The 25253-nt window shown below is 58.0% G+C and overlaps 1 protein-coding gene across 1 annotated transcript in view; it reads left to right on the plus strand.

Annotated features, from left to right (window-relative positions):
- Nucleotides 1–24210, plus strand: part of PSTPIP1 (proline-serine-threonine phosphatase interacting protein 1) — a 46681-nt gene extending 22471 nt beyond the window's left edge. The window contains exons 3-16 of the mRNA XM_075535558.1: nt 7648–7748; nt 8748–8822; nt 13386–13420; nt 13613–13719; nt 15089–15151; nt 15689–15787; nt 16530–16575; nt 17882–17961; nt 18462–18560; nt 19417–19513; nt 19836–19923; nt 23071–23126; nt 23299–23429; nt 24079–24210. Of these exons, the coding sequence (XP_075391673.1) occupies nt 7648–7748; nt 8748–8822; nt 13386–13420; nt 13613–13719; nt 15089–15151; nt 15689–15787; nt 16530–16575; nt 17882–17961; nt 18462–18560; nt 19417–19513; nt 19836–19923; nt 23071–23126; nt 23299–23429; nt 24079–24210 (1209 nt within the window). The remainder of the gene's footprint in view (nt 1–7647; nt 7749–8747; nt 8823–13385; nt 13421–13612; nt 13720–15088; nt 15152–15688; nt 15788–16529; nt 16576–17881; nt 17962–18461; nt 18561–19416; nt 19514–19835; nt 19924–23070; nt 23127–23298; nt 23430–24078) is intronic.
- The last annotated feature ends 1043 nt before the right edge of the window (nt 24211–25253 follow it).

Consider the following 25253-nt stretch of genomic DNA (forward strand, 5'->3'; position numbering starts at 1 on the left):
AAACTCCCTGCCATCGAGTTAGTGCCAGCTCACAGAGTCATCGCGACCCTCTGGGAGAGTGTAGAATTGCCTCGGTGGGTTTCCAAGACGATAATGGTCTACGGGCGCAGAAAGCCCCACCTTCCCCTCTAGGAGCAACTGGTGGTTTTGAACTGTGGACTTGCAGATCACAGTCCAATTCATTACCTCTAGGCCAGCAGGGCTGCTTACAAGCTGTCTGCAATCTGAAAAACATCTAGTTCTAAAGGCGCCAAATCGTGGGCCTGTCATATGAGCTGGTGGTGACAAATGCAGACAATCAGCAGTGCCTGACATTAAAAGGCAGCAGGATAAAGCAATCATGACACACATCTGTTGATGGGGACATGATGTACAAAGATATCAATATCCCACCAACGGCGTTAGGGGAGAAGGGGAACGGAGCTAGGCAGGAGCAATGTTTTCATATGTTATTGATATTGGGTGAGAATTAATCAGACTGGATTATTACAAATTAACATGTTAATGGTACTCCCCAGGGAAACCAATAAGAAAGTAACTAAAAAGTGTTTAGTAAAAGAGATGACAAGGGAATTAAGAAGGCATGCTGGAAAATATCTATTTAGCATGAAAGAAGGCAGTCCTGGAGCAATTAAGGAAGACCAACAAAGACATAGGCACCCACAAACAGGCATAAATCCTTATCAGTAATTATGTCCATGACAAACAGATTACACTCTCAGCTAAAAGGTAAATATAGGAAGGATACACACACATGCATGCACGCACGCATGCACATACATGTTCTCACTATTATCAAGTTGATTCTGACTCCCAGTGACCCCACTGGGCAGGGCAGAACTGCCCCTTAGGGTTTCTAAGGCTGTAAATCTTTATGGAAGCAGACTGCCACATCTTTTTCCTGCCGAGCAACTGGTGGGGCCAAACCTCAGCCCTTTCCGTTAACCCCTCACCACTCACTGTGCCACGAAAGCTCTATTTCCCTCTCCTTAAACATATATTCAGAAGCTAATGATCTAACGATATATTGTCTACAAGAGATTCGCTCTAGAGTTCAAGGCACAAATAAGTTGAAAATAAAATGAAATAGTCCCAAACAAAAGCTGGAATGGCTATACTAATAGTTGGCAAGACAGACTTTAACATAAAATATTACTAAAGACCAAGATGGACATTTAATGGTGAAGAAAGGGTCAAACAGAACATCAGATGTATGAAGCAAAACTAACTGAATTGAAGGGAGAAACAGACAATTCAACAATAATCATCAGAGAGTTCAAGACTCCATTTTTCATAATGAATAAAACAAGTAGGCAGAAGTTCAGCCAGGAAATGGAAGACTTTGGGGGTCTTACAGGTGACTTCACAAACCAACGAGACCTGACAGACGTCTACAGAATGCTTCACCTGGCAACCTAATCATGGAATATGCATTCTTATCAAGTGGATACAGAACGTTCTTCGGGACAGACCACGTGGTCAGCCATAAAGAAGTCTCAGTACATGTTAAAAGATAACAGTTACAGAGTTTGTTTTCTGATCACAGTGGAATAGAATGAAAGATCAATAATTGTAGGAAATCTGCAGAATTAAAAAAATATATATATCTAATGGAAATTAAACAAAGATGCTCCTAAATAACCAATAGACCAAAGAAGAAGAAGAAAAATCACAAGGGAAATTCGGACATACTTCAAAATGAGCAAAAACAAAACCACAGCAGCAAAAGCGGTGCTGGGGGAAATTCTGTAGCTACACTGCCTACACTTTAAAAGAAGGCTTCGAATCAATAGCCTGACCATCAACCTCTAAGAAACTAGAAAAAGAAAGTCAAAGGCAACCCCAAAATAGTAGAAGGAAGGAAATAATAAACATGAAAGCAAATAGAAGCCAAATTAAAAAAACAGAAAAAAGTACTCAAACCCACAGGTGTTGGGGTTTTTTTGGAAAGACTCATCAAAATTAACCCCTTCAGCTAGGCAGACCACGCAGTGTGGACACGGGAGTCCTCCTCTAGCTCCAGCTCCTGCTCAGAGGTGTGTGCTGGGGACAGCTTGGGGACTAGCCTTCTGGTCCCGTTTCCAATAACGGTCTTTCTTCCCATCTCTTTAATGACCAATCTTTGGGCGCTTTGCTACTTGTGGTGACGAGGTGTTTTCCTCCTTGCTTTTCTTCTGCAAGGCCGCTGGGTGGGCTCGAACCGACTTCAGGTTAGACCAGCGCAAGTCGCTTGTGGCATCTATTTGTGTGCACTGGTGAGAACATGCGTGTAGGAGGAACACGCGTGTGGGACTGCGGTGTCATCCGAGGAATGTATGGGACATGTGCAGAGAGCTCTCCAATGCCCTGCCAAAGGACTGGGCCAGCATAGCCGTCGCTGGCCATGCCTGTACCCCCACAGTGTGAGTCTCTAGCCTCAGGCCCCCTCTTCAGCAGCTCCTCCATCTCCCTCACGGGGTCTCTCACCAAGCCTCGCAGGCATCACCAGCCGACCGTTGTCATGGGTGTCTGTCTTCCCACCTGCTCCCTCTGGGCTCCCGGGTCACGGGGCAGTTTTCTCATCATGTTTCCACCTTGCAGAAGAGGTTGGTCTCCGTGGGAAAGTACGCTTTGGCCGGCGCCGAGACTGATGGGAAACTTGCTCCCACAAGTGACGCCATTCTGCCAGATTTGCCTGAGGCTCGTCCAGAAGTATACTTCTCTATAAACGCTCCTGCTGACCTCTGCAGGCCGGGGTGAGGGGTGGGGAAGGGATGTGGAAGGCTGAGGTGCTGCTGTTCCTCAGCTCCTCCAGGCTACTCAGACAACCTCCCTGGTATGGGGTACGTGTGGGGGTCTGCTGACTGCCACGTTAGTGGTTCAAAGCCTGCCAATGTGGTAGTTTGGTGGGACTAACAGAAACTCTGGCTCAAAGAGCCATATTAGCTTATTCAATGCATTGCGGACTTCATATTCTGATACTCCATGTTCTGCTGCCGTTAAATGTGGGCCCCCACGCCCAAATCTGGGCCCCATTCCCAGTGTTTGATATGCCATATAGTCATTCTAGGGCTCCAGGGACACGTGGGGGACAGGAATTCATGTCTTCCAGTCTGACCACAGCTGAAGGAAGAGTTTGCCTGCTGGGGAGGGGACAGAGAAGGTGGGGAGCAGGGCATGGGGCCCCCCTATTTCCTGAGCAGTCTGAGAGTAGTGGACCTTGAAAGTGAAGCGGCATGTAGTTGAAGAGATGAGATGTTGACCTGGGGGCCTGTCCTTCCAATCTCAGGGTTGCTCCGTGGGTCTGGGGATAGCTTAGTTGGCCTCTCTGAGATCCATCTCTTCATCTCTAACCTGGAGGTGGTCATCTTTAGTCCAGACCGGCCTCAGGAGAGGCACTGACCTCGTGTTAGCCACTGCCTCCTGAGCGCATCACGACACCATTGTTTTCCACGCAGAGCAAGCCTGGGTGATGGAAAACGATTCAGCCCATTTTTTTACAACATGTGGAGTGACTCAGAATGATGACAGGACTTGTCAGAGCCCACATCTAGTCTGTCAAAGTCTTTCAAGTTTCCCAAATGGGGCCCGAGCACCCTGTCTAGAGGAGAGGGGCTGTCAGAGGCCAGAGAGACGTCGACCTCCTGCCCCCAAGAGGAAACCAGGTCCCAGGAACGGAAGCAGCTTGCTCGGGGCCTGGTCTCTGTGGCCTAGCTCTGCAGCCGCTGAGAGTGATACAGGCGTGAAAGGAGGAAGTGGTGGTGGGTACAAAACTGCTTCTCTACCCAACCAGTGGGGCCCTGGCAGTCTGGGCCAGCTTGCAGGCCTGGCCACTGGCTCACACCCAGGCCCACACATCAGAGGGAAATGGTGGGCTGTCCTGGCAGAGCAGAGCCCCACGGCCTTCACTGTGTAGCTGCAAGGCTTCCTGTGCCGTGTTCTCCGGGAGGTGGCCAGGAGCTGGGAGCCAGCCCTTAGTGGGCAAGGGGAAGCCCAGAGTGGTCCCATAGCAAGTGCAGAATTTGGAGCCCAGCCTTGGCCCCAAGATCCTGCATCTGGTTTGAAGGGGCCTCCTAGAGGAAGGGGCCAGGTGCATAGCACCCTGGGTGCCCATGGGTGTGCCCTTTGGCTGTCTACTGGCTTTAGCTGGCAAGTTTGCAAAATCCAGGACCACCCTGCTGCAGGGCTGCAGCAAGGTAGACCCAGTCTGGGGGCAGGGCACCCCGGAACCCATAGGGGCACAGGGCACCCCTGGTTGACGGTGGAGAGCGTGGCTTCAAAGATGTTTAATTACTATTTCAAATATCACTATTGGGAACATCATCCATCCCTTGGGGGTGGGACTGGGGGTTGTACAATGGTGCAGTCATGGTGGCAAATAGCTGGCGGTTCCTAGAAGTTCAATGTAGAGTTAACCAGATGACTCAGCAATTCTACTGGGAGATCTATGCCCCGGAGACTTGAAGCCAAGAACACACAATGATGTGAGTACACCAACAGTTACTGTCCTGCTAGTCACAAGAGTCACATGGTGGCAACAACCTACATGCTCCTAAGAGATGGATGGATAAACCAAACATGGTACGCCCCTGCAGCGGTATATGATTTAGCCATGGAAGGCAATGAGACATTGACATATGCTACGTCACAGTGAACCTTGGAAACACGTGGGGCAAAGTGAATCAACAGCCAAAGGACAGATATTCCATGAGCCCACTTATGGAAGTATGTAGAATTGGTAAGTGTATACTCATCTCAAAACACTCCCCACTGCTGGGTTGATGCAGACTCATAGCAACCCTGTAGGACAGGGTAGAACTGCCCCTGTGAGTTTCTGAGACTGTGACTCTTTAGGGGAGTAGAAAGCCCTGTCTTTCTCCCTTGGAGTGGCTGGTGGTTTCAAACTGATGACCTTGTGGTTAGCAAGTCATTGCTGGGGGGAGGGGCACTAGGCTCCTGTCAAGGGCCATGGAAACAACGGTGGTGACTGCATCACCCAATGGACACAATGAGCATGGCCGAGCTGTCCCCGAGAAGCCTGTGAAATGGCAAGTGTTTTGTTACCACGGTTTTTATGACGTCATTATTGGATGGCTCTAAGTGACAACGGGTTCCTGGGAGGTCTACCAGACAACGGGTTTTGACATGTGGTTTGGGGGACAGACCAATCTGGGTTCAAACCCAAGCTCTGCCCTTTACCGGCGGTGTGACCTTGGGTAGTTACCTCCCTGTTTGGGCCTTCTCACCCCTTCTGCCCCTTCCCTGTGGAGACTCCAGGAGGTGAAGGTGTGAGTGGTGGCCAGTGGACCTGGCAATCCCACAGAGGGCAGGGGCAGAGACAAGTTTTAGGGCACGGAGACTGGGGGTTGCCAGGCGGAGGTGAGTGACCCAGCTGTGGAAGGAAGCACCGGTCTGTGCTCCTGAAAGGGGTCCCTGGGAACCTCAAGGGCAGAGCTGGTGGGTATCCTCCCCCCACAGGAAGGGACTCCGAATGGCGAGCCTGCGTGACTAGTTAACCGATTGTTTCATCCACCCCTGTCTTTCCTCCCGCATCTTCTCAGCAGCATACTGAGTCTCCAGTCTGCCCAGTGCCTGCAATGAGTCAACCCACACCCTTAAGGAGGTGTGTGGGGAAGGAAGAGGGGAAGGCAGACTAGGGGTGGGGTGGGGGTGGGGGTGTAGGGAGGCATAGTCATGGGCAGCAGCCCCCGGGGAGTTAGGCACTTCCTCGGAATAGCCTGGTCACTGTGGCAGCCCCTGCCAGTGCCCTTAGCTCTGAGGACTCAGCCGGCAGCATTCTGGGCGGGACCTGCGCTCCTGGGGACCAGCCTGCCCGCTGCCTCTGCCAGAATGGCCAATGTAGGTTGGGCTTTGCTTTTGTTTCCACCTGGGGGGAGGTCATGGGTTGGGGAGAGCATTCTGTTTGCTGCTTCAAGCTTCCCATCTTCCCCTGGGAACCCCGATCCTTCTCCCAATTCTGCGCCGTGTCCCTAGGCAACCCTTCCCCTCCCTTGGAGGGTTTCTTCCTGGGACTGTGGGGCAGTAGGGACGTTAGGGGGAGGGGCAGAGGCCAGGGCGGCAGGAAACTGGGGTCTGTTGCTGGTAAGTGGCTACACACTTACTACCCGCTTACGATCGGTAAGTGGCTACACACAAGAGCCACAGACGTGGAAGCCATAAAAAGGCCGTCTACTCGTGCAAAGTCCCAGAAACTCACGAGGGTGGGCAGTTCTACCCTGCCCTGTGGGGTCCTTGGGAGTCGGAATCAGCTTGATGGCAGTGAGAGCTACGAACTTCCAGGCTTCCTATTTCGAATTTGCTCATGGGGGGGGGGGGTCATTCGTGCTTTTCCGGAGTCTCCTTGCCCCTTGAAGAACAGTACCTTCTCTTCCCAGGACCTGGCTCAAATGTTCTTGCTACTGGAAGCTTTCCTTAATTTAAACACCCCTCACCATCCCCCTACCCGCAAACAATCCCTAACAGTGACTTGAGAGGAAGGAGGGCGCCGCATGGGAGAAGAGGTGGCAGCTTTGGACTCTGGAACAGGTTCAGTTTGGTCTCCGAGTACCTGTGGCCTTGGGAAGCTCCGTTGATTCTCCCAGCTCTCAGATGGGACAGGATGCAGGCTGACAGAGAAGCCGGGGCGCCGCCCCTGTGTCTGGGAGGGACTGGAGAGTGCAGTGGAGGTGTTGACTTTCCTTGGCCTGGCAGAGTGCCCTGGGGAGTGGGGAGTTTCCCACAAAAATGGTGATGAGTCCGGGAGGAGACTGAGCTGTGTTTCTGTGGTGTCTCAAACCTCTGGCAGGATGCGCATCCTCCCGCGGGTACAGGCCCTGTGTGCTGAGTCCCAGGAGAGATGTGAGGCAAGCAGGCCCTAGGAGACCCCCTGACCCCTGAAAGTCCTTGAGCACCACCTCTACTCTCCCAACTTCCCACAGCTCAGACACACCGAGCACCTAAGGGTGATTCACATTCACAGCAGGGCTGGATGGGTAACAGCCCTGCCAAGGGGGTGGGTGGGCAAACTATTCACCTCCCTGCTCCCAGCCCAGCCTGCCTCTTAGCCAGGTGGCTCAAGGTGTCACCTTCAATGCCCACTGCTCAAGGGTAGTGGGAGAAGACCACCAGAGAGAGCCCAGTGTGGCACTGGCACACTGCCGGTGGGAAGGGGTGACCTGGCTGTCTACTGCAAACGTTACGCTCATGGACTCCAGCCGGCTGGCTGCTTCAGCACAGGGCCTGCCACTTTTGAGATCCGTGACCTAGGGCAAGGTCACTGTTCACCTCACATGGTTGAAATGGTAGGGTGACTGGGTGGGGGGGAGGTGATGTGAGCAGTGCCCAGCGGCGGCAACCAGCAAGTGTCTCTGGTGTTGGCCATCTTCACAGGCCTGGGCTGCGGGCTAGTTCTGGCCGGTGAGCTCCCAGGCTGGGTGCTGTGCCCATGCCCAGCCAGCAAGTGGGGCTCTCTCATGCATGTTTCCTCCGCAAACACCTAATGTGTACCTGTGTGAACCCAGCTCTGGAGACCCTGGCAGGGGGCAGAGGGAAGTCAAGCAGAAGGCTGCCTCCCGCCCCCCTTGCAGGCAAGCAGCTCAGCGAGGTGCTTGCATCCTGCCCCGCACTGCCGTGGCCCCTGGCAGTCATGTGTCCCTCTGTGTCGCACAGTGCAGGGACTTCACGGCCCACACCGGCTACGAGGTGCTGCTGCAGCGGCTGCTGGATGGCAGGAAGATGTGCAAGGACGTGGAGGAGCTGCTGCGGCAGAGGTGAGCCTCAGTCCGGCGGCCCGCAGCGAGCGAGGCTCCTGCCCGGGTCAGCTTGACCTTGGGCCTTGCACCTTTGCGGAATTCACTTTTTAGCTCTAGTTGCTGTTTTGGGTGTGTATTCTTTGGGGGTTTCTATCTAGAGAACCACGTCCTCTGTAGATAAAAATAATTTCACTTCTTCCTCCCCCCTTCAGAAGCCTTTTCTTTCTTCCTCTGGCTTAACTGCTCCGGCTGGGACTTCCAGTACAGAGCTGCAGGGCAGTGGGGAGAGCAGGCACTCTGGCCTTGCTCCCCGATCTCGCGGGGATGGAGCGGGGGCAAAGCTCTGTCTTTCTCTCTGGAGCAAGAGGCTACTGATGACACTTTTCCAAAAGCCCTGTGGTGCTGAGGAGTCGGTTTGCTGTTCCCCTTCTCCTGGGTAACAAGACAAAAGCAGTGGCCATGGCTTTGACTCAGCAGCCTGGTAGCTGTGTATATCAGATTAGAAGCACCGTCTTCTGGAGAGTTTTCCGTGGCTGTCTCCCTCCCCACCCACCCCTCCCCACCCAGAAATAAATCACCAGGCCTTTCCCCTGAAGTGCTTCAGGGTGGCCTCCAACCTGACCACCTGAGGCTTTGTGCTGGCCTATTGGCACCATTCAGGGACCTCTTTATCACCAAAAGGTGCCTCCTGCGCCTCCACCAGCCCCTCTCCTGGCAGCCAAACCACCTCCCGCACTGCTCAGAGCACCCGCTCTCCAACTTTGGGATCCTCTCTCTTGTTGTCTCCAGACCCCAAATTATTTGGGGGGGGCAAATATTTCGACACCCCTTTAGATGTCCCTGTATTGGGCCAACAGACAAAGGTGCAATCCCATTAGCTTTTGATCCCTCCCCCCTCCCCTGGACTTTTTTGAGGCCCTCATGTGATGCAGAGGCAATGCCTGTTACCTGAGCGCAGGTTTAGGGCCATGCAGCGAGCCGGCCTTGGGGCTCAGCATGCACACATGGTTCTTGCAGGGCCCAAGCGGAGGAGCGCTACGGGAAGGAGTTGGTGCAGATTGCCCGGAAGGCAGGCGGCCAGACGGAGATCAAGTAAGAGACCCCCATCCCTGGGCCTCAGCCCTTTCCTTTCTGGGCCTTTAGGAGCATTTCCACTTTCCTGACATGGGGTGGGCTGGGGAGGGCCAGGGAGGACCTGTGGACTCCGGTGCCAGGTGTTGTGGCCCTGCCCAGCTAGCAGGTGTGGTCACTTACATCAGGAGTATGGCCCTCCTGGGCCCCATGGGTGAAGGCCTCTGGGAGACTAGGCTCTGTGTGTAGGAGCAAATTCGGTACCAGATGTGACGTGGGTGGAGGAAGCCAGCAGCCCACAAGGATTAGCCACACGACAGTCTGGTGGCCTCACGAACATCGCAGGGTCCTGAGGGGGCAGGCGGCAGAGCCCAGCGCTGCACTACCCAGAGCCGCCTGCCGCTTCCAGCAAAAGCGATGTGGCCAGAGCTAGGTCTAAGTCCCAGCTTGGGTCGGTCACTAAAACTTTCCATGCCGCCACCTCCCCAGCAGTGTGATGAATCACCCCGAAAGGGTTAACTGAGCCCAGCCAGGGCTCAGAGGAGGAGACAAAGAGCTGTCCATGGGACAATTGGGATTCTATTTGGAGGCAGGCCTGTGGGCCGGGAGGTGGAGTGGAGGGAGGTGAGGGATTTCAGTGCAGCTGAAGCAATAACTCCCTAATGGTGGAATGGAAACACCACTGGGGGAGGGGGCGCTCCCTGCTGGGGGAGGATGCCCCAGGACCATTCTTCTCACATCTGGACCCCTAGACCGACCCCAGCCTGCAGCTGCAGCAGAGAACAAGCCTGTGACCTGCCTGACTGCCCACGGGAGGTGGCCACTGAATGCTCTACCCCCACCCCCAGGGAGCCAGGGGAGCAGCCCTGGTGTGAGTCCTGCCCATTAACCCTCCGGGGCTGGCTGGTCAGAGTGAGCACCACTCCCTGCTTGACCTGTGTGAGCTGCGGGGCTGCAGGCAGCCCCCCTGAGCTCTCTGAGGCCATTTCCCATGGGTGGGCTTGGTGGGCAGTGGTGCTGACTGGGGGTTGGGTTCTGGCCCAGAGGACTTGGCTCCTGCCTTTGTCCCCCGCAGAGCTGGTGTGTGAGGCTGATGGAGATGCCCAGGCCTGGAAGATGCTGGCTGGGGGAGGGAGTGGATGGGGAGGGCATAACTGAGGAAAAGGAAGGAGAGGGGAACTTCCCGGTGGCCTGAGTTGGGTGGGTGCAGAGGCTGGGACTTTGAGGCACTCTCAGGGGGCTGTGAGTCAGAGGGCCTAAACCGGGAAGGGAAGGAGAAGCCACCAGCAGAGAGAGCAGGAGGCAAGAACTGGAGGGCAGTTCCAGGGGGAGGCACGGAGGAGCAGGAAGTGACCAGGGAGGGACAGAGTCTACTGACCTCGGAGTGGTCACCCCCCAACTCTGAGTGTTGAACCCCAACCGTTAAAGAAGGCGGTCAGTCACAATGAGAACTGAGCACCCCAGAATGCCTGATCAACATTAGTCTCAGTTCCCCTGTCCCCCCCATGCTTGGGGTCACCCTGGCTTGGGCAGCCTTCCTGACAGGGCAGAGCACTTCCTGGGAAGGAGGGCAGAGGGCAGGTGGAGAGGGAGGTGCTCCATGCGACACAGAGCACACAGAAGGTGCTCAATAAGTGCTGCTGATGCATGTGGCAGGTGCTACGGCAGGGATGGCTAATCATTCATTCTCTTGGTCCATGTTGATTCTCTGTGTCAGGGACCCCATCACCAGTCCGTTCAGGCCTCTAGCACTTGCTAAGCCTTCTAATGTGGGCGTGCCCTAGGCCAAGTGAGCGCTAAGTGGAGAATTAAAAGAAAAAGAGCCACGTCATTCTCTTCCCCATTTGTGGTATCACCTCCCTTCAGGGCGCCCTTATACCCTATCCCGCCTCCTCCAGGAAGCCCTCCCAAACTACCCAGTTTGCCTCATCCCCACAGTCTTGTTTTAGACCAGGGCCCCAACCCACCCCAGCCCTGGGGGGGGTGGCTCTTTAAGGGAGGTGTGAGTGATGGCCGGTGACAACCCCTGTCACCTCCTTGTCCCCAAGACTCATAGGGTTTGTGTCTTGGGGGAACCCATCCCCCAGACCTGGCCTATAGAACCTATCCTGGGTGGAGGGACACTCCCAGCTTCCCTTCAGCCCTCAGCTGACCAACCCCAGCCCCCACCCCCCAGGTCTTTCAGGATGCTCATTCTCAGACACCGCCCCCAAAAGGCAGATGGGGTGGGGTGGGGGTAGGGGGGTGGAAAGCCTGGGGCAGGGGAAGATGGGGAGGATAAAAGCCAGAGGAAGTGAAGTGATCCCAAAAATAGTCCCGCGAGAACCTGAGAGAGATGTGGCTCTTTTGTGTCATCCCTGGATGTCACCACCCCCCCCACCCCCACCCCACCCCGAGCCTCTCTCGGGCCTGGCAGCTCAGGCCACCGACAGCACAGGAGGGTTCCCAGAGCTGGCTGACATTCCACTCCTCCTACATTGACTCCGCAGACTGGGCGATGGGTGGACCGGGTGCACAAACAGCACATGGCCCCCACTCCAATGAGAATGCCAGGGCATTTCACAGACAGCAGTGCATCTCTGTGTAGGGGGCGTTTGAACGCAACCAGCACAGCAGGAAGTCCGCCTGCCACCGTCCCCAGCCCTCCCTGCTGCCCCTAGGGTGTCACACCTGTAAATCGGAAAGAGTAAGGGCACACACCTTGCAGCCGCAGCACATGGAGGCGTGTCAGAGCCCAGAGTTTCTGCTTCAAGATGTCCACCACTGGGCCTGAGAAGCTGCATCTCCAGCAAGCTCCCGGGAGGCAGCTGCTGCTGGCCTGTGGAGACCACACTGATCCCCCAGGCCAAGATCTCTGTGGGAACTTCCAGGCTGCTACTCTTCCTGGGGTCTCAGTTCCCCCAGTTGTTCAATGAGAGGAGGGAGCCCCCATAAAGGCTGCCTCTCCAGGCTGGCTGGATGGGTGTCATGCTGCCTTGTGGACACCAGGGGGCAGGCGAGCTGCCCTGTGGAAGAGGCGCGGGCCTGGCTGGGCCCAGAACCGCAGCAGGTTACCTCCTCTGGCAAGCCTCGCCAGGCTCTGGGCTGGGTTATCCTGTGGGCCTTGATCACATGCAGCACCTAAACCGGAAGAAGCCACGGTTTAGTTTAACTCCTAGGCTGGAGGGCTGCAACGTGGGCAGAGAATTTTAACCTTGAGCGAGAAGGGGCCTCCTCTTGGGGCCAGTTTGCATCCGACACGTGCCCATGTCTTTGTGCTTGGACGTTCGGTCCATGTGGGCACCGCTCACACATGTTCCTCATGCTCTCAGGCTGCCGTGACTGGTGGACAGGGAGGCCAGCCTGCCCTGCAAGGGACCCTGCCCGAGGCCAGGCCCCCAAAGAGGGGGAGGGTTTCCCAATAAGCTGGGGGCATTTGGTAAGTTCTTAGGGGGACATACTAGGGGGCAGCTCAGGTCAGGTTGCAGAGGCCTGTGGGACCCCCCCAGGACCCATCAGAGTCTGCCATCCCTGGTGAAGCACCTGCTTCTGAATAGGTGCTACCGTGAGGTCTTTACTCCTGACAGTCCTCCTGCTCAGAGAGGGTGGGTAACATGCCCATGGTCACACAGCAAGTCAGAGGCAGTGCCTGGATGCCATCTGATTCCAAGGCCCAATTCTAATGCCTGTGGAACTCTAGAGCAGGAAGAAGCCCCTTCCCAGGTCTACACCCTGGATGAGGAGCTCACCCCTCTGAGGGGGCTGGGGAAGGGGCACTCTTCAGCCTGGGACATCCCCCAAGGGCACCCCTTTGCTCACCTGGCTATACCTTTGCCAAGGCTTCAGCTCTGCCCGTGACTCGGTGGTGAGCTCCTTCGGGCAGCTCTGCTCAGACTGGCTCACCCTGCTGCCTCGGGGCCCCAGGCTGCCTGTTCCAAAAAGGAAACTCTGATTCCGGTCCTGGTGCCCTACTGGGCCACCCGACAGGGACGGGGAAGAGTCTCGCCCAGCGGTCATCTGGGCAGCGCCCTGTTCCTCAGCCAGAGGCCCATCACATCCCTCCCTCTCAACAACCTGTCCCTGAGGGCCTGAGGGGCCTGGGGGCCTGCGGGGGTGGGGAGAGGCTGGGTCTGACGGGGAGAGGGCTCTACAGAGGGTGTTAGGGTCGGTTTGGGAGACAGTCCCATGGTCTCTAAGACAGCAGCTAGAAGCAGATGGAGGGGGGTTTTGGTGACTTATCTTGTGGAGTGAGAGGGGCTTGATTCATGACTCCTTAAGAGTGCACCTGGCCTCAGAGCCCCTGAAGGTCACCGTGTGAGCTACCGAGGGCTGCCCCCCCCCCCCAAATCAGACCCTGAGGCCAGAAGGCACCCTGGTGACACAGTGTTGGTCGTGGAACTGCAAGGTCAGTCCTTCGAGCCCTCTCATCTGGCTCCTAGGGAGAAAGACAAGACTGTCTGCTGCCACTACCTTACAGTCCTGGAGCTCTGGGGCAGTTGTCTGTCCTACCGTGTCGCTGTGAGTCGGAACTGGCCACGGCAGGGCGTGGTGGGTAGACAGGCCTGCATGGTGCTCCCTTCTGGCTGACCGCCTTTCTGTTTGCAGCTCCCTGCGGACCTCCTTCGAGTCCCTGAAACAGCGTAAGTGCTCACCCCAAGCTGCAGGGGACCCCATCTCCGCCCACAGAGAGGGGCTGGTTCCTGCCCAGCTTGGCACCAGGGGAATTGGGGAGAGGACACAGAAGGTGCGGGCTTGGGACTGGGTGGGTCCAGGCCGGGTGAGGGCGTAGGCGGCCAAGGGCCAGCAGGACTGACGTCTCCGCTGCCGCTCAGAAATGGAGAACGTGGGCAGCTCGCACATCCAGCTGGCCCTGGCCCTGCGGGAGGAGCTTCGCAGCCTCGAGGAGTTCAGGGAGCGGCAGAAGGAGCAGAGGAAGAAGGTGAGGGTGGGGGAGGCGGGGTGCGGCGGGGTGGGTTCCCCTCACGGGGTCCTCTAGGCCTGGAAGGTGGCAGGCTCTCCTGACAGATCTGAAGGCTGGGCCAAGCCTGGGTGTCCTGGTCAAGCCACAGCCACCCCCTGTGCCTCAGTTTCCCTTTTACAAGATGGGACACAGAGGAGGGAGGGGGCTTCAAAAAGCTGGTGGGAAAACCCCACTATCTCTGAATTCCATTTCCCCACAAGCTTTCTGGAGCCCCTTGTCTGTCCCTTGTCCCCCAAGCCTCGGGGCCCGGCTGGGCCCAGCCCCCTGGGCATGGCCAGGCAGGCAGGCGGGCAGGCGGGGTACCAGCTCACAGCAGTGGCTGTCACCAGAGCTCAGCGAGGCTGCACCAGACCAGCCGGGCCTCGGGCTGTCAGCATTCTAAATTTGGATTCCAGAGCAGACAATGGGTCCCCAAAGCCAGCACCAGACGCCAGCCCAGCTGATGCAAGCAGTCCCGAGGTGGGACTGGCCCGCAGGGCGCCTGCCTTGACGGGCCTGCTATTTTGAGCTCTCCTTCCTGTGGCGGGTTGGCCAAAGCTGGTGATCAACCAGGGTCCTGCAAGCACAGGGCCAGCATAGGTGGGGCTTGTGCACACACATGCAGGCACACGCGTGTGCATGTGTACATAGGTGTGTGTGTGTGTGCGCACACGCGCATGCACAGAGAGCACCGACACATCTTGGCGCCCTCATCCTGCTCTGGCTTTGTGTGCCTGACCCTCAGGGACAAGGTCACTTGCTGAAGATTTCCCCCCCCCGCCCCGCCCACCGCCACCCTGGCACAGACCCCCCACTAAGCCCTCTGCACAAACAGGCTCCAGCCTCCATTTGAGGGGCGTTTCACCTCCAGATCTCCCCAGATCTTCTCCCCAATCGCACTCCCCGCCAAGCTCGCTCCATCTTCTCTCGGAAGGTGTGCCTGAGTGTGCCCGGGAGTGGGTGTGGTCTGTGCTGGGCCGAGCCTGGGATAGCCTTATGGATTCACAGGGGTGTCTCTGTAAGTAAGCGGGGAGGGGGGCATGTAGGCCTGTGTGACTGTGAGCCAGTTAGGCATGCTAGTGTGCACTTCTGAGCACATGACTTGTGTGTACAGGGGGCTAGTGAGGAAGAGAGAGAGAGAGAGAGATGCAGCAAGCACAGGTACGTGCAGCCAGGTAGACACGGTGGGCTTCTCCTTAGCTCTGATCTGGGCGGTTCTCAGGACAGGGGGCACCTGTCCCTCTGAACCACGAGCTGCAGTGCCTCATCCCAGGGACACCCGTCCGCTTGGCATAGGGGAGCATCCTGAGGTCCCAGCCCCCTGCTCAGAGCCCCGTATCCCCTGCAGTATGAGGCCATCATGGACCGTGTGCAGAAGAGCAAGCTGTCGCTGTACAAGAAGACAATGGAGGTGAGTGCCAGGGCCTTGGTCAGCACTGCTCTGGACTCGGTCCCCAGGGGCTCGGCTGGGCCCTCAGTCTAGCCACACACTGCGGCCTGCTGGGTGGTCAAGGCTGTAGTGGACACCAAGCCCCTGAGAGGACCAGTGGTCCATGGTGATGTGTGTGGTCAGCTAAGGACTGCAGGGGTGGAGGGCAGAGGGAACCCAGAGGGACACCCCGCAGGACACTGGGCAGTGAGGGGAGACATGAGCAGTGGTCGGCATCATGTGTTTGCGCACCATCTCAGGCATCTGCTAGCCATTGGCTGTGACCATGCCCCAGAGAGGTCAGGGTCATGGGCAGAGCGACCCGCTCCCAATGGGAGGGGCCTGAGGATGAGACTTTGGCAGCAGCCTGATCCATTCTCTATTTCCCAGATGCCTGTCCCTGGTGAGGGTGCTCCCCCACCCCAGCCCTAGCATCCCAAGAGGGAGAAAGGCGTTAAGCTCAGGGCAGGGTAGGGCTGGGCAGCCCCCAAACCTCTCCCACCCTCTCCGCCCCCCCAGTCCAAGAAGACCTACGAGCAGAAGTGCCGGGACGCCGATGACGCGGAACAGGCCTTCGAGCGCATCAGTGCCAACGGCCACCAGAAGCAGATGGAGAAGGTGCGACTGCCCTGCACCCTCCCTGGGCCTCAGCCTCCCCATCTGTGGGATGGGTGCCTAGAATCTCAGGGCATGGTCAGAGGGCGCCACATGATCCTCTTCGATCCTCAGAGCAGGGCTGCCGAGGCCCAGCCGGACTCATGGGGGAGGGGCAGAAGCTGCAGCATACCCCCCACCACCCCCTTCCCCACTCCCACCCGCTAGCTGACTGAACCTCACAGCACCCTAGGCCCACGTCACAGAGAGGGAACTGAGACCCAGTGAAAGGATCCAAACTCATGACCCTCTAGAGCTCAGCTCTCGGCTACTCTGACCTTCAGGCCACCCAAGGACAGCCTCCCAGGGCCAGGCTGAGGGGGGGCTGTCAGAGCCACCAGGGCCTGAGAACATGTTCTGCCCATGACACAGAAGGTAAGCTGAGGCCCAGAGGTGGCAGGGCCTACAGGCGAGTTGGGGGACTCCAGTGCAGTTTCAGTCTGAGTCTGGGCCAGTGGACTGCACCATGCAGCGGCTTCTGGTCGGCTTTTCTTCCTCTGGTTTGGACCCGTCTCTTCCCGGGCTGCCATGTCTGTCCTTAGACTTTGACCTTGACCTGCCTCTGGTCCGCTGTGGGGCGAGGCTGGCAGTCATGAGGACATCTGTCCAGAAGGGCCCCAGAGGAGGGAGTGATGAAGTCCGTGGAGCTCCGGGGGTACCCGGGGGGTAGGGACAGCAGGGACTCAGTGCTGCTTTGTCCCCCCAGAGTCAGAACAAAGTGAAGCAGTGCAAGGAATCTGCCACGGAGGCAGGTACGTGCCCACCCCCCACCAGTCCGACCTCAGATCCCACCCCCCACCACCAGGCAGCCTGCCAACAGTCTCCCTAGAACCTGGGGCCTCTGACTTTCTCTCTCTCTCTCTCTCTCTCACACACACACACACACACCCTCACACCCTCACTCACACGCATGCACACACACCAGCCTTGTTTCCACGTCCCTGCATGAAAGCATCTCAGTGGCACTGTGGCTTAGGCACCGGGCTGCCAGTCACCGAGCTGGGGACTCAAACCGACCGGCTGTCCTGTAGGAGGAAGAGGAGGCTGTCTACTCCTCCAAAGACTTGCAGTCTAGGAAACGCTAGGAAACCAGGGTCCTTCCTGTAGGTGGTGATGAGTCAGGCCCACTGGATGGGTGGAGCGGCGGAGGGTGGGGGGACTTTGTTTGTGTTTGTTTGTTTAAGTAGGTGAGGAAATGGGAACAAAGAGATTAAGTAACTTGCCAAGCCAGTAAGTGGTGGTGCCTATATTTGAACCCAGGCCATCAGGCTTCAGAACCCAGGACTTGGGCACATTCGTGCCATCCCATAGGAGGCAGACTCACTGGCATAGCACACACACACAAACCCAAACCACACACACATGAACACATAAACTTGTACAGGAACACACAAAAATACCACCAATACACACACGCGCGCGAATGCACATACACGAACACAAACCACACACACATATGAACACGCATACAAACGCAAACTTGTACATGAATACACCAGCACACACATATAAACACACAAACCACACAGAAACGCACATGAACACAAACAACACCCACAGACGAACAAGACACATGAATACACTGGAACATACATGAACACACAGACATATAAACTTTGTACACAAACACGCAGGTGTGAACACATTAACTTGTACAGGCCCAGCTTTCTCTGGCTGCTCTCTCCTGTTCTTCACCTGATGACAGGACCCCCCAGGGCCCTTGTCCCTGCTGGCAACCCCAGACTGAGCACTTGCTCACCTGGACAAGGCTCGCCTTTCTGCCCTGGTTGGGAGCAGGTAACCCCCAAAAATCTGGGGACAGGGTCACTCAACACTCCAGTGCACCTGCTATCCTCTCCGAGCCTCGATATCCCATCTGGAAAGTGAGGGGTGGGGCCCCAGCACACTCCAGCTGTTGGTGCTCAGAGCAGGGTGGGAGGGGGGCAGCCCCCACCCTGTCAGATGACACAGGGCAGGAAAGGCTGGGGAGCAGCTCCTGGGGGAGGGGGAGTTGGTTGGGGTCTCCACACCCATCCCTAAGGGCGCCTGTGCTCGCAGACCGGGTGTACAGACAGAACACGGAGCAGCTGGAGAAGGTGCAGGGCGAGTGGGAGCAGGAGCATCGTACCACCTGTGAGGTGAGTGGTCCAGGTACGGCCTCCCCAGTTTCCCCAGCTGCTCTAACTGCTTCATGGGGACACACGGGTGTGGGTGGTGAACGGTGCCATTCATTCAGTCCCTCATTCACTCATCCGCTCATTTGCCCCGCCTGCAGGGGCACCCACCCCTGTGCTGGGTCCCTGCCCCCGTAGCTGGCACTCACCACCTGGCTCTGTGCCTGGGTCCTTTGGTTACAGACCTGGAAATGTCCCCGCTCTGTGCAGAAACGCAGGCTCACACAAAGCCCTGCAGCTTTCTGCCAAGGGGCAGGGCTGGAGATGGGTCCCAGGCTCTGGGAGGGGAGGGGCATGCAGCTCAATCCCTCTTCCCAGAAGCCCCAGGGGTTGACCAGGAGTTGGGAGTGGGGGCCCTCGTAGGGAGAGTCTTTAGACTTGACTTTCAGTAGAGAGACAAATCACCTTGCTGATTCGTGGGTGGGGCCACCCCTCTCACCCCTCCGCTGTCTCCCCCCGGCCAGGCCTTCCAGCTGCAGGAGTCGGACCGGCTGACCATCCTGCGGAACTCGCTGTGGGTACACTGCAACCAGCTCTCCACGCAATGCGTCAAGGATGACGAGGTGGGCTCAGTCGGCCAGCCCCCCACGTCCTCTGTGGGGGCCCCTGCTCCGGCGTCTCAGACCACAGCTCCCCTGCTCTGCACCCACTGCCCCAAGGACAGGCCACCAGTTCTCTGTCTGGACAACTGTTCTTTTTCTCCGGGTGCTGTCTGCTCATGGGGAGGGGTGGCAGGCTGTGTCTCCTGCCCACAGGGGTTGTAGACAGGATCTCCAACTGCTCTGCTCCAGCCCCAGTGCTTCCGGAGCAGGGGTCCAGTCTCTGCCCGCCCCTAGACCTCCCCAAGAGGTCCTGGTGGCCCTCACTGGGCCCAGCATGATGGGCAGTATGGGGCAGCACGAGGGACCCCGACCCTGAGAATACACCCTCAGTTTCCCGTGGCTGCCCTCCCTCCTCATCCTCACCTCACCTTGCCCACAGCCTCTGGGTTTGGTTTTTGGGTTCTGCCCGAACAACTCAATCTTCCCGGGTAGTCTCCGTAGAGCTTGTGGGAGGGGTGTGGGCTCTGGACGCCCTCGTGCTGGGATCCAACACCCACTACTGTTCCGCATCCTTGCTCCGTGACCTTGGGGAAGTCCCTTTCCTTCTTGGAGCATCCTCACCTGTAAACGAGGGAAACAGCATCCCTAACCGTGGCGTAGAGGAGGACCGGGGAGTCGAGTCCTCTGTCCAGGGCCTGGAGCGTCATAGGAAGCAGGGGTGCAGCTCAGCCCTCAGGCAGGTCTGGGCAGTTTACCTCCAAGCTCCCTAGTCACAGGTCGGAGGAGCTGGCAGGCCAGGGCAGGGCTCGGGGGCCTAAGGAGGGGGTTCTGGGGGAGGGCTCCAGCCAGGCCTGGCACAGGCTCCGGTCTCCCCCAGCTGTACGAGGAGGTGCGGCTGACGCTGGAAGGCTGCTGTGTGGATGGCGACATCGACGGCTTCATCCAGGCCAAGGGCACGGGCAGCGAGCCCCCAGGTGAGGCCTTTAGTGCAGGACGTGTGCCCGGGGACAAGCAGGCTCCGAGGGAGGGGAGAATGAAGGTGAGAGGTGAGATACCTTCTCAGAGTCTCCACCCAGCCTACTTCATCAGTGGTTCCCCCACTAAACCCTGAGTCCAGAATTTTCCATCTTGGTGGTACCCAGAGGGGGAAGGTATCCGATGGAACCCCAGGTGCCGGGATGGGAAAGGGGGACCCCAGCCTCATCCTCTGGGTGAGGATAGGCTGGACACTGGGTGGCAGAAGGCGTTGGCCATCCTGCCTCTGGCCACCTTGCCTCACGGGTTTGCTGCCCGCAGCCCCGGTGCCCTATGTGAACTACTACGACCGGGAGACTACCCTGTCCAGCAGTCCTGGCATCCAGCCGTCCTGCGGCGTGATAAAGAGGTGAGCACTGCGCTGCCGCAGCCAGAGCAGAGGCTGCTGGGCTGCAGAGGCGAGCCAAGCAGTGCTCATGCCATATGCCACATACCCCGGGGGGGGGGGGGTTATGCCACAAAGCAGTTAAGTGAGCATAGGGTCCCTCCACCAGCTCTTGAAGCCCTTCTTGTTTACCCAGCCCCTCCTGTGTGGCCAGCAGAGGACTTTGGGGCTGTACACCCTGTGGGGACAAGACAGGTGCCAACCAGCCTTGGGGCGCCCTCCAGCCCACGCATGAAACAGACCATCCCACCCACCCCACCCACTGGAGACTGGGCTCCAAGCTCAGAGAGCACGGCCTTGTCCCTTGGTGTCCTGGGCTGTGTGGGCTGTGGTGGCCTCCCTGGGTGGAGGGATTGAGGACAGGGCCAGAGAACCCCCAGGCTTTCCCTGGGCTCCAGCCTGGCCTGGCTCTGTCTGGTGGCAGGGTCCTAGTGCCATGCTGCTTGTGTTGCCCAGGTGTGTGGCACAAGCTCTCTGCTCTGTCCTGGGTCCTGAGCACTCTCCTGGTTCAGGTGACAGGTCTGCAGCCTGCTCAGGGAGCCCCTCCCACCCAGCAGCCAGGTCTCTCTGGGGACAGGGAGGGGCGGGCACCATCAGTGGACATGTGTGAGCCGATGCAGTCTCCAACCAACTCAGCCAAACAGCCCCGCAGCATGGGGGCAGGTCCTGACTGGGGGAGGCGGGGTCTGGTGGGCAGGGGGCTCACCAAGGCCCCAGAGCCTCATGAAGGAAGCCTGGCTGGGAGCAGGGGCTCAGAGCTGGGTCACAGCACATCCCCAAGAGAGTCTGGTGCGTGGGGCGGGCCAGACACACTCACCCCTCACACTCTCCACAACCCCCCGGGGGACCGGTCCCCACCTGCCCCGCACCCTAGGGGAGGGCCTAGATGTCAACAGAGGTGGTCATTTTGGCAAGGGGCAGCGTCAAGGAAGGAAAGAGCTCTGTCCTGGGGGCAGAGGAAACGATGGAGAAAAGGCAGGCTTTCTACTCCCTGCAGAGCGACAGTGTTGGAAACCCACAGGGGCAGTGCTGGCCTGTGCTGCCCTGTGGGTGGCTAAGAGTGGGCCCTGACTTGAGAGCAGTGAGTCTGGTTTGGGGTTTGGCTGCAGGTGGCGGTCAGGAGCTATCGGATGGGGCAGCCTGAACAAGGAGGGGGTTGGAGGAGTTGGGGTCAGGAGTCAGTGGCTGAGACTCCCAGGAGAGGAGAAGGTCTGACAATGGTCACTTTGGGGAAACAGGGCAGGTGAGAGAAGGGTGGGATGGGCCTACACCTTGGAGGGGATTCAGGAAGCAGGCATAGTCTTTGTCCCCTCCCCCTCCCCCAGCTGCTCAGCTCCTCCTACCCAAATGCCCCGCCCCCTCCCCACTCTAATCTGGCCCCCGCTGCCCCAAGGGCCCCCCCACCCCAGCCCCAGTGCACTGGCCTGTGTTGGGCAAGCCTTGTTTCTTGCCCGATGCCTGTGCACTTCCATCCTGAGCACACCCAGACTCCCTGGATGCCCCGAGGTATCCAAGGGAGCCGACTGCACCCCCCCCCCCACCACTCTGGGCTCCCGGCAGCCTCTCCCTCCCACCAGCCCTGCCCCTGGCTTCAGAGCCCCCAAAGGACAGGACCTGAGGGACAGGAAGAGGAGGACTCCAGTGGCTTAGGTGGTGTCAGGGGAAGCCAGCCCCAAACACATCATTATGGGTCCAGTAGGCGCAATTGTACAGCCATAATAAGTAAAGATCATAGTAAAAAAAATCATGGAGAGCATAAGAGATAGAAGTATTGAAATAAATGGAGTCAGACACAATTCATGGTAGCATGCTCACCTCAGCCCCGCTTGGTGGTCCACGTGGAGAGAGAATCTTTAATGCTAGCCCAGGCTTTTATTTTTCTCTGGGGACATACAAGCCCCCTAATCACAGGTGAGGACATTAATCACAGGAAGAGGTTGTGCTATAGGTAATACACTAATGAGAGGGGGTGGTCTAGGGACATACATGCAATAGGAAGAGGGATGGGGGTATACATGTGACAAGATGGGCAGATCCTAGAGTCAGGATGGCAGCCTAACCTTGGTCACCCTTGGGTGGGCTTGACCTCTCTGGGGTCTCCTACAAGGAAACAGACAACTACTATCCTTATCAGAAGGGAGTGGGCCCTACTTGTTGTGGGGTAAACAGTGGTGACTGCTTGCTCTAGATGGCTGATAGCTCTTAGGGACAATGACCCCTGATCTACTTCTGATGACCTCCAAGTGTATGGTCATTCGCAAGCAACTAAGTTTGCCATATATTTAGGGGAGACAGCTTGGGAGAAATCCTGTTTCCCACAGGGTGGGTGGGGGACTGCTTTCGCTCCAGAGACTCAGGTGTCCTGGGTTCTTCTGACCAGGAGGGGCCAAGGCTGCAGTCCCTTTGTGTCTGTCCTGTCCCTCACCCACAGGCCAAGTCATTGCTCAGCCCGAATATGGGCTCTCAGGGTCTCTGGTCAGAGCTGGCCCACTCCATTCCCCAAACCTCACCGAGACAGACCCTGTCTGTCCTCCCCCTTCCCACACTGCCTGGGATCAGTAGCCCCCAGGCTCTGCCTGTTAGCCTTTCACTGTGGACAGCGCAGCCACGGCCTCACGCAGGGAAGCCAGGCAGCCCACATGCATGCACACACACACGTGGCCCCCACGAAGTGAACCTCAAGTCTCCTCCTGTTTTCTTTTATCCAACCACCCTTCATGACTGCTGGCTCAGGCCAGGCTCTGGGCGAGGTGGACACTCGCCGAGGGCCGCCTATAGTGTGTTCAGGGGATAGCCTCCCAGCCTGGACACTGTGAGCAGAGACTGGTGCGGCCTAGGCTGGTAGAGACCCCACTTGCCCATGGGGAGGTGGGTAGGAGTTTAGATAGGGGTGCGTGGGTGGGGGGACCTGGGCATTATCCTGGGAGCCCCAGACCGACCCCAGAGCCCCAAGGAGCAGGGAATGAGCATAGGCCTATTGTGGGAGAGGGTGGGAGGACCCCCCTGGTAAGCCTGCATCCCTGGGGGCATCCCACAAAACCGAGCCTGGGCTCTGAGGGGGCTCCTTGCCCTTAAGCCTTCCAGGGTCCACCCTTTGCCTCCCCATCCCAGGTTCTCCGATCTGCTGCATGGAAGTCCCAAGACTGCTCCCACCATAGCTCCCACCAGTGAGTGCTGGGAGGGGAAGGGGTCAACACACTGCCCCGGGGGACAGGGACCATTCCATATGGGGCGACTGAGGCCCAAAGGGGGAAGTGGATGGGGCAGGGAGCGAGGGGTTGGGGGACTTGTGTAAGGGACACTGGAAAGGGTCGGGGTCTGATCCTCATGGGCTCTCAGCCTCCACAGAGACTCTAGCCCCTGGCTCCACCTCCACGGAGAGGGAGATTGTCTACGCTGCCATTGCAGGGCAGGACACGGCCACCCTGCCTGCCCAGGACTACAGGGCGCTCTACGACTACAAAGCACAGGTGAGGCTTCCTGACAGACCCCCGCCCACCACACAGCTGCCCAGGGTCTGCCCAGGGCCAGGAGGACTGGCCACTGAGTGGGTGGTGGTGGGGTGGTCTCTCTGAGAGCCTGAGTCTAGGCATACACAGGACAGGCATGTGGACCTGGTGTGGGCACCAAGGCTTGGTGAGTGTTGAGAAAGTACCCACGCCAGGATGCATGCAGACATGTGAGGCATGCATAGGGTACATGTGATGGGGGTGCCCAGCGGGCACGGCTCTGCGCCTGGCTGCACATGTTCCCACAGTGCAGGGAGGCTGGCAGAGCCGATATGATGGGCTGGCTATATGCTGGGTGGGTGTGGGGAGTACTGGGGAAAGCTGCTCAGGGGGACACCCCGGGCTGGGGGCGGGGTGGGTCTGTGTGGAGTGAGTGCTCAGTCCCCCTGGCTGGCTTTGATCACTGAGTGCCTGGAGCCCAAGTGTGGGGTGAGGAAGCAAGAACAGGTGAAGCAGAGAAGCCACCCTGCCTGTGGGTGGTCTCCAGTAACAAACTGGTGCAGCTGGAGGCCAAGTCCCTTGGGACGTGCCCACCCCTACCTGAGGGTCTGCCCAGCCCCACCCCGCATGCCCCCCACCCCAGCCTGGTGTGTTCGAAATCTGTTGCCAGAATCCCGATGAGCTGGACATCACCGCAGGAGACATCCTGGGGGTCATCCTGGAAGGAGAGGACGGCTGGTGGACGGTGGAGCTGCACGGGCAGCGTGGCTTCGTCCCCGGGTCCTACCTGGAGAAGCTCTGAGGTTGAGCGGGAGCTCCACCAGACCTCCCCTGCGACTGGCTCCAGTGGAACTCTCTCACCACCCTCCCCAGACTCTCCCCAGGGAATAAACTGGGGCCTTTTGCCCACCCCCTTGGTCCTTTCTCTGTCTCCTGACCGGGTGTCTGCATGCTCAGGGGGGTGGGGGAGCCAAGGAGAGCAAGCACTGCCCGCCCCTCCGAGGGACTGCAGTGCGGTAGCTGGACCTGAGGTCGGTCATGTCCCCACTACACAAGTCCCTTGTTGAAGGATGCTAATGGTCCTGTCAACCTTTTCTCTGGGCTTGCACTTACGTGCCTCACTCACAGAAGTCCCCTTGTGGCCACAGCGCTGTGTGAGGCCCGGCGAGGGCCAGGGTCGCCAAGCCTCAGTCCTCAGCTCTATTTCAACTACCCCTGGCTTGGTGGAGGGGACCAGACAGTCCAGCAGGTTAGGTGATGGTACAGAAAATGCTCCAAGGAGTGGAGCAGACTCAGAGGATGCAGGAACGGGGTCGGGCCAGGAGGAAGCTGTGGCTGTGGCAGAGTTAGAAAAAGGTGATTCCATTCTACCCCTTCCTACCGCTGGCCACTCCGAGGTGGGCAGAAGAGGAGTGAGGGTCATCGTTGGAATGTCCCGGAATTGAGAATTGGAAGGGATGGAGAGAGAACCTGGGAGCCCTGGTGGCAGATAGGTCACATGTTGGGCTGCTCACCCAAGGTCAGCAGTTTGAAGTCATCAGCCACTGCACAGGAGATAAGGCTGTCTACTCCTGGGAAGACTTGGGCAGTTTTGCCCTGTCCTCCGATAGGGGCGCTATGGGCTGGACTCCTTGCCGTGCTGGTGAGCAGGAGAGAAAGTAGACTTGCTGTGGGCTGCAGGGCTGGGTTGAGAGGACCCAATCCAACATCCCACACGATGGATGCTTTCCCTGGCACTCCTGGGGAACGGAGACCTAGGGCCCTCAGTCTGCGCCACCATCTCTGATGACAGGAGCCCCACTGTTCACCTGTGGTGTCCCAACTGGCCCTGGTCCCATGGGAATG

The sequence above is a fragment of the Tenrec ecaudatus genome, chromosome 17 (assembly GCF_050624435.1).
Source record: "Tenrec ecaudatus isolate mTenEca1 chromosome 17, mTenEca1.hap1, whole genome shotgun sequence".
In the NCBI taxonomy this organism is placed as follows: Eukaryota; Metazoa; Chordata; class Mammalia; order Afrosoricida; family Tenrecidae; genus Tenrec; species Tenrec ecaudatus.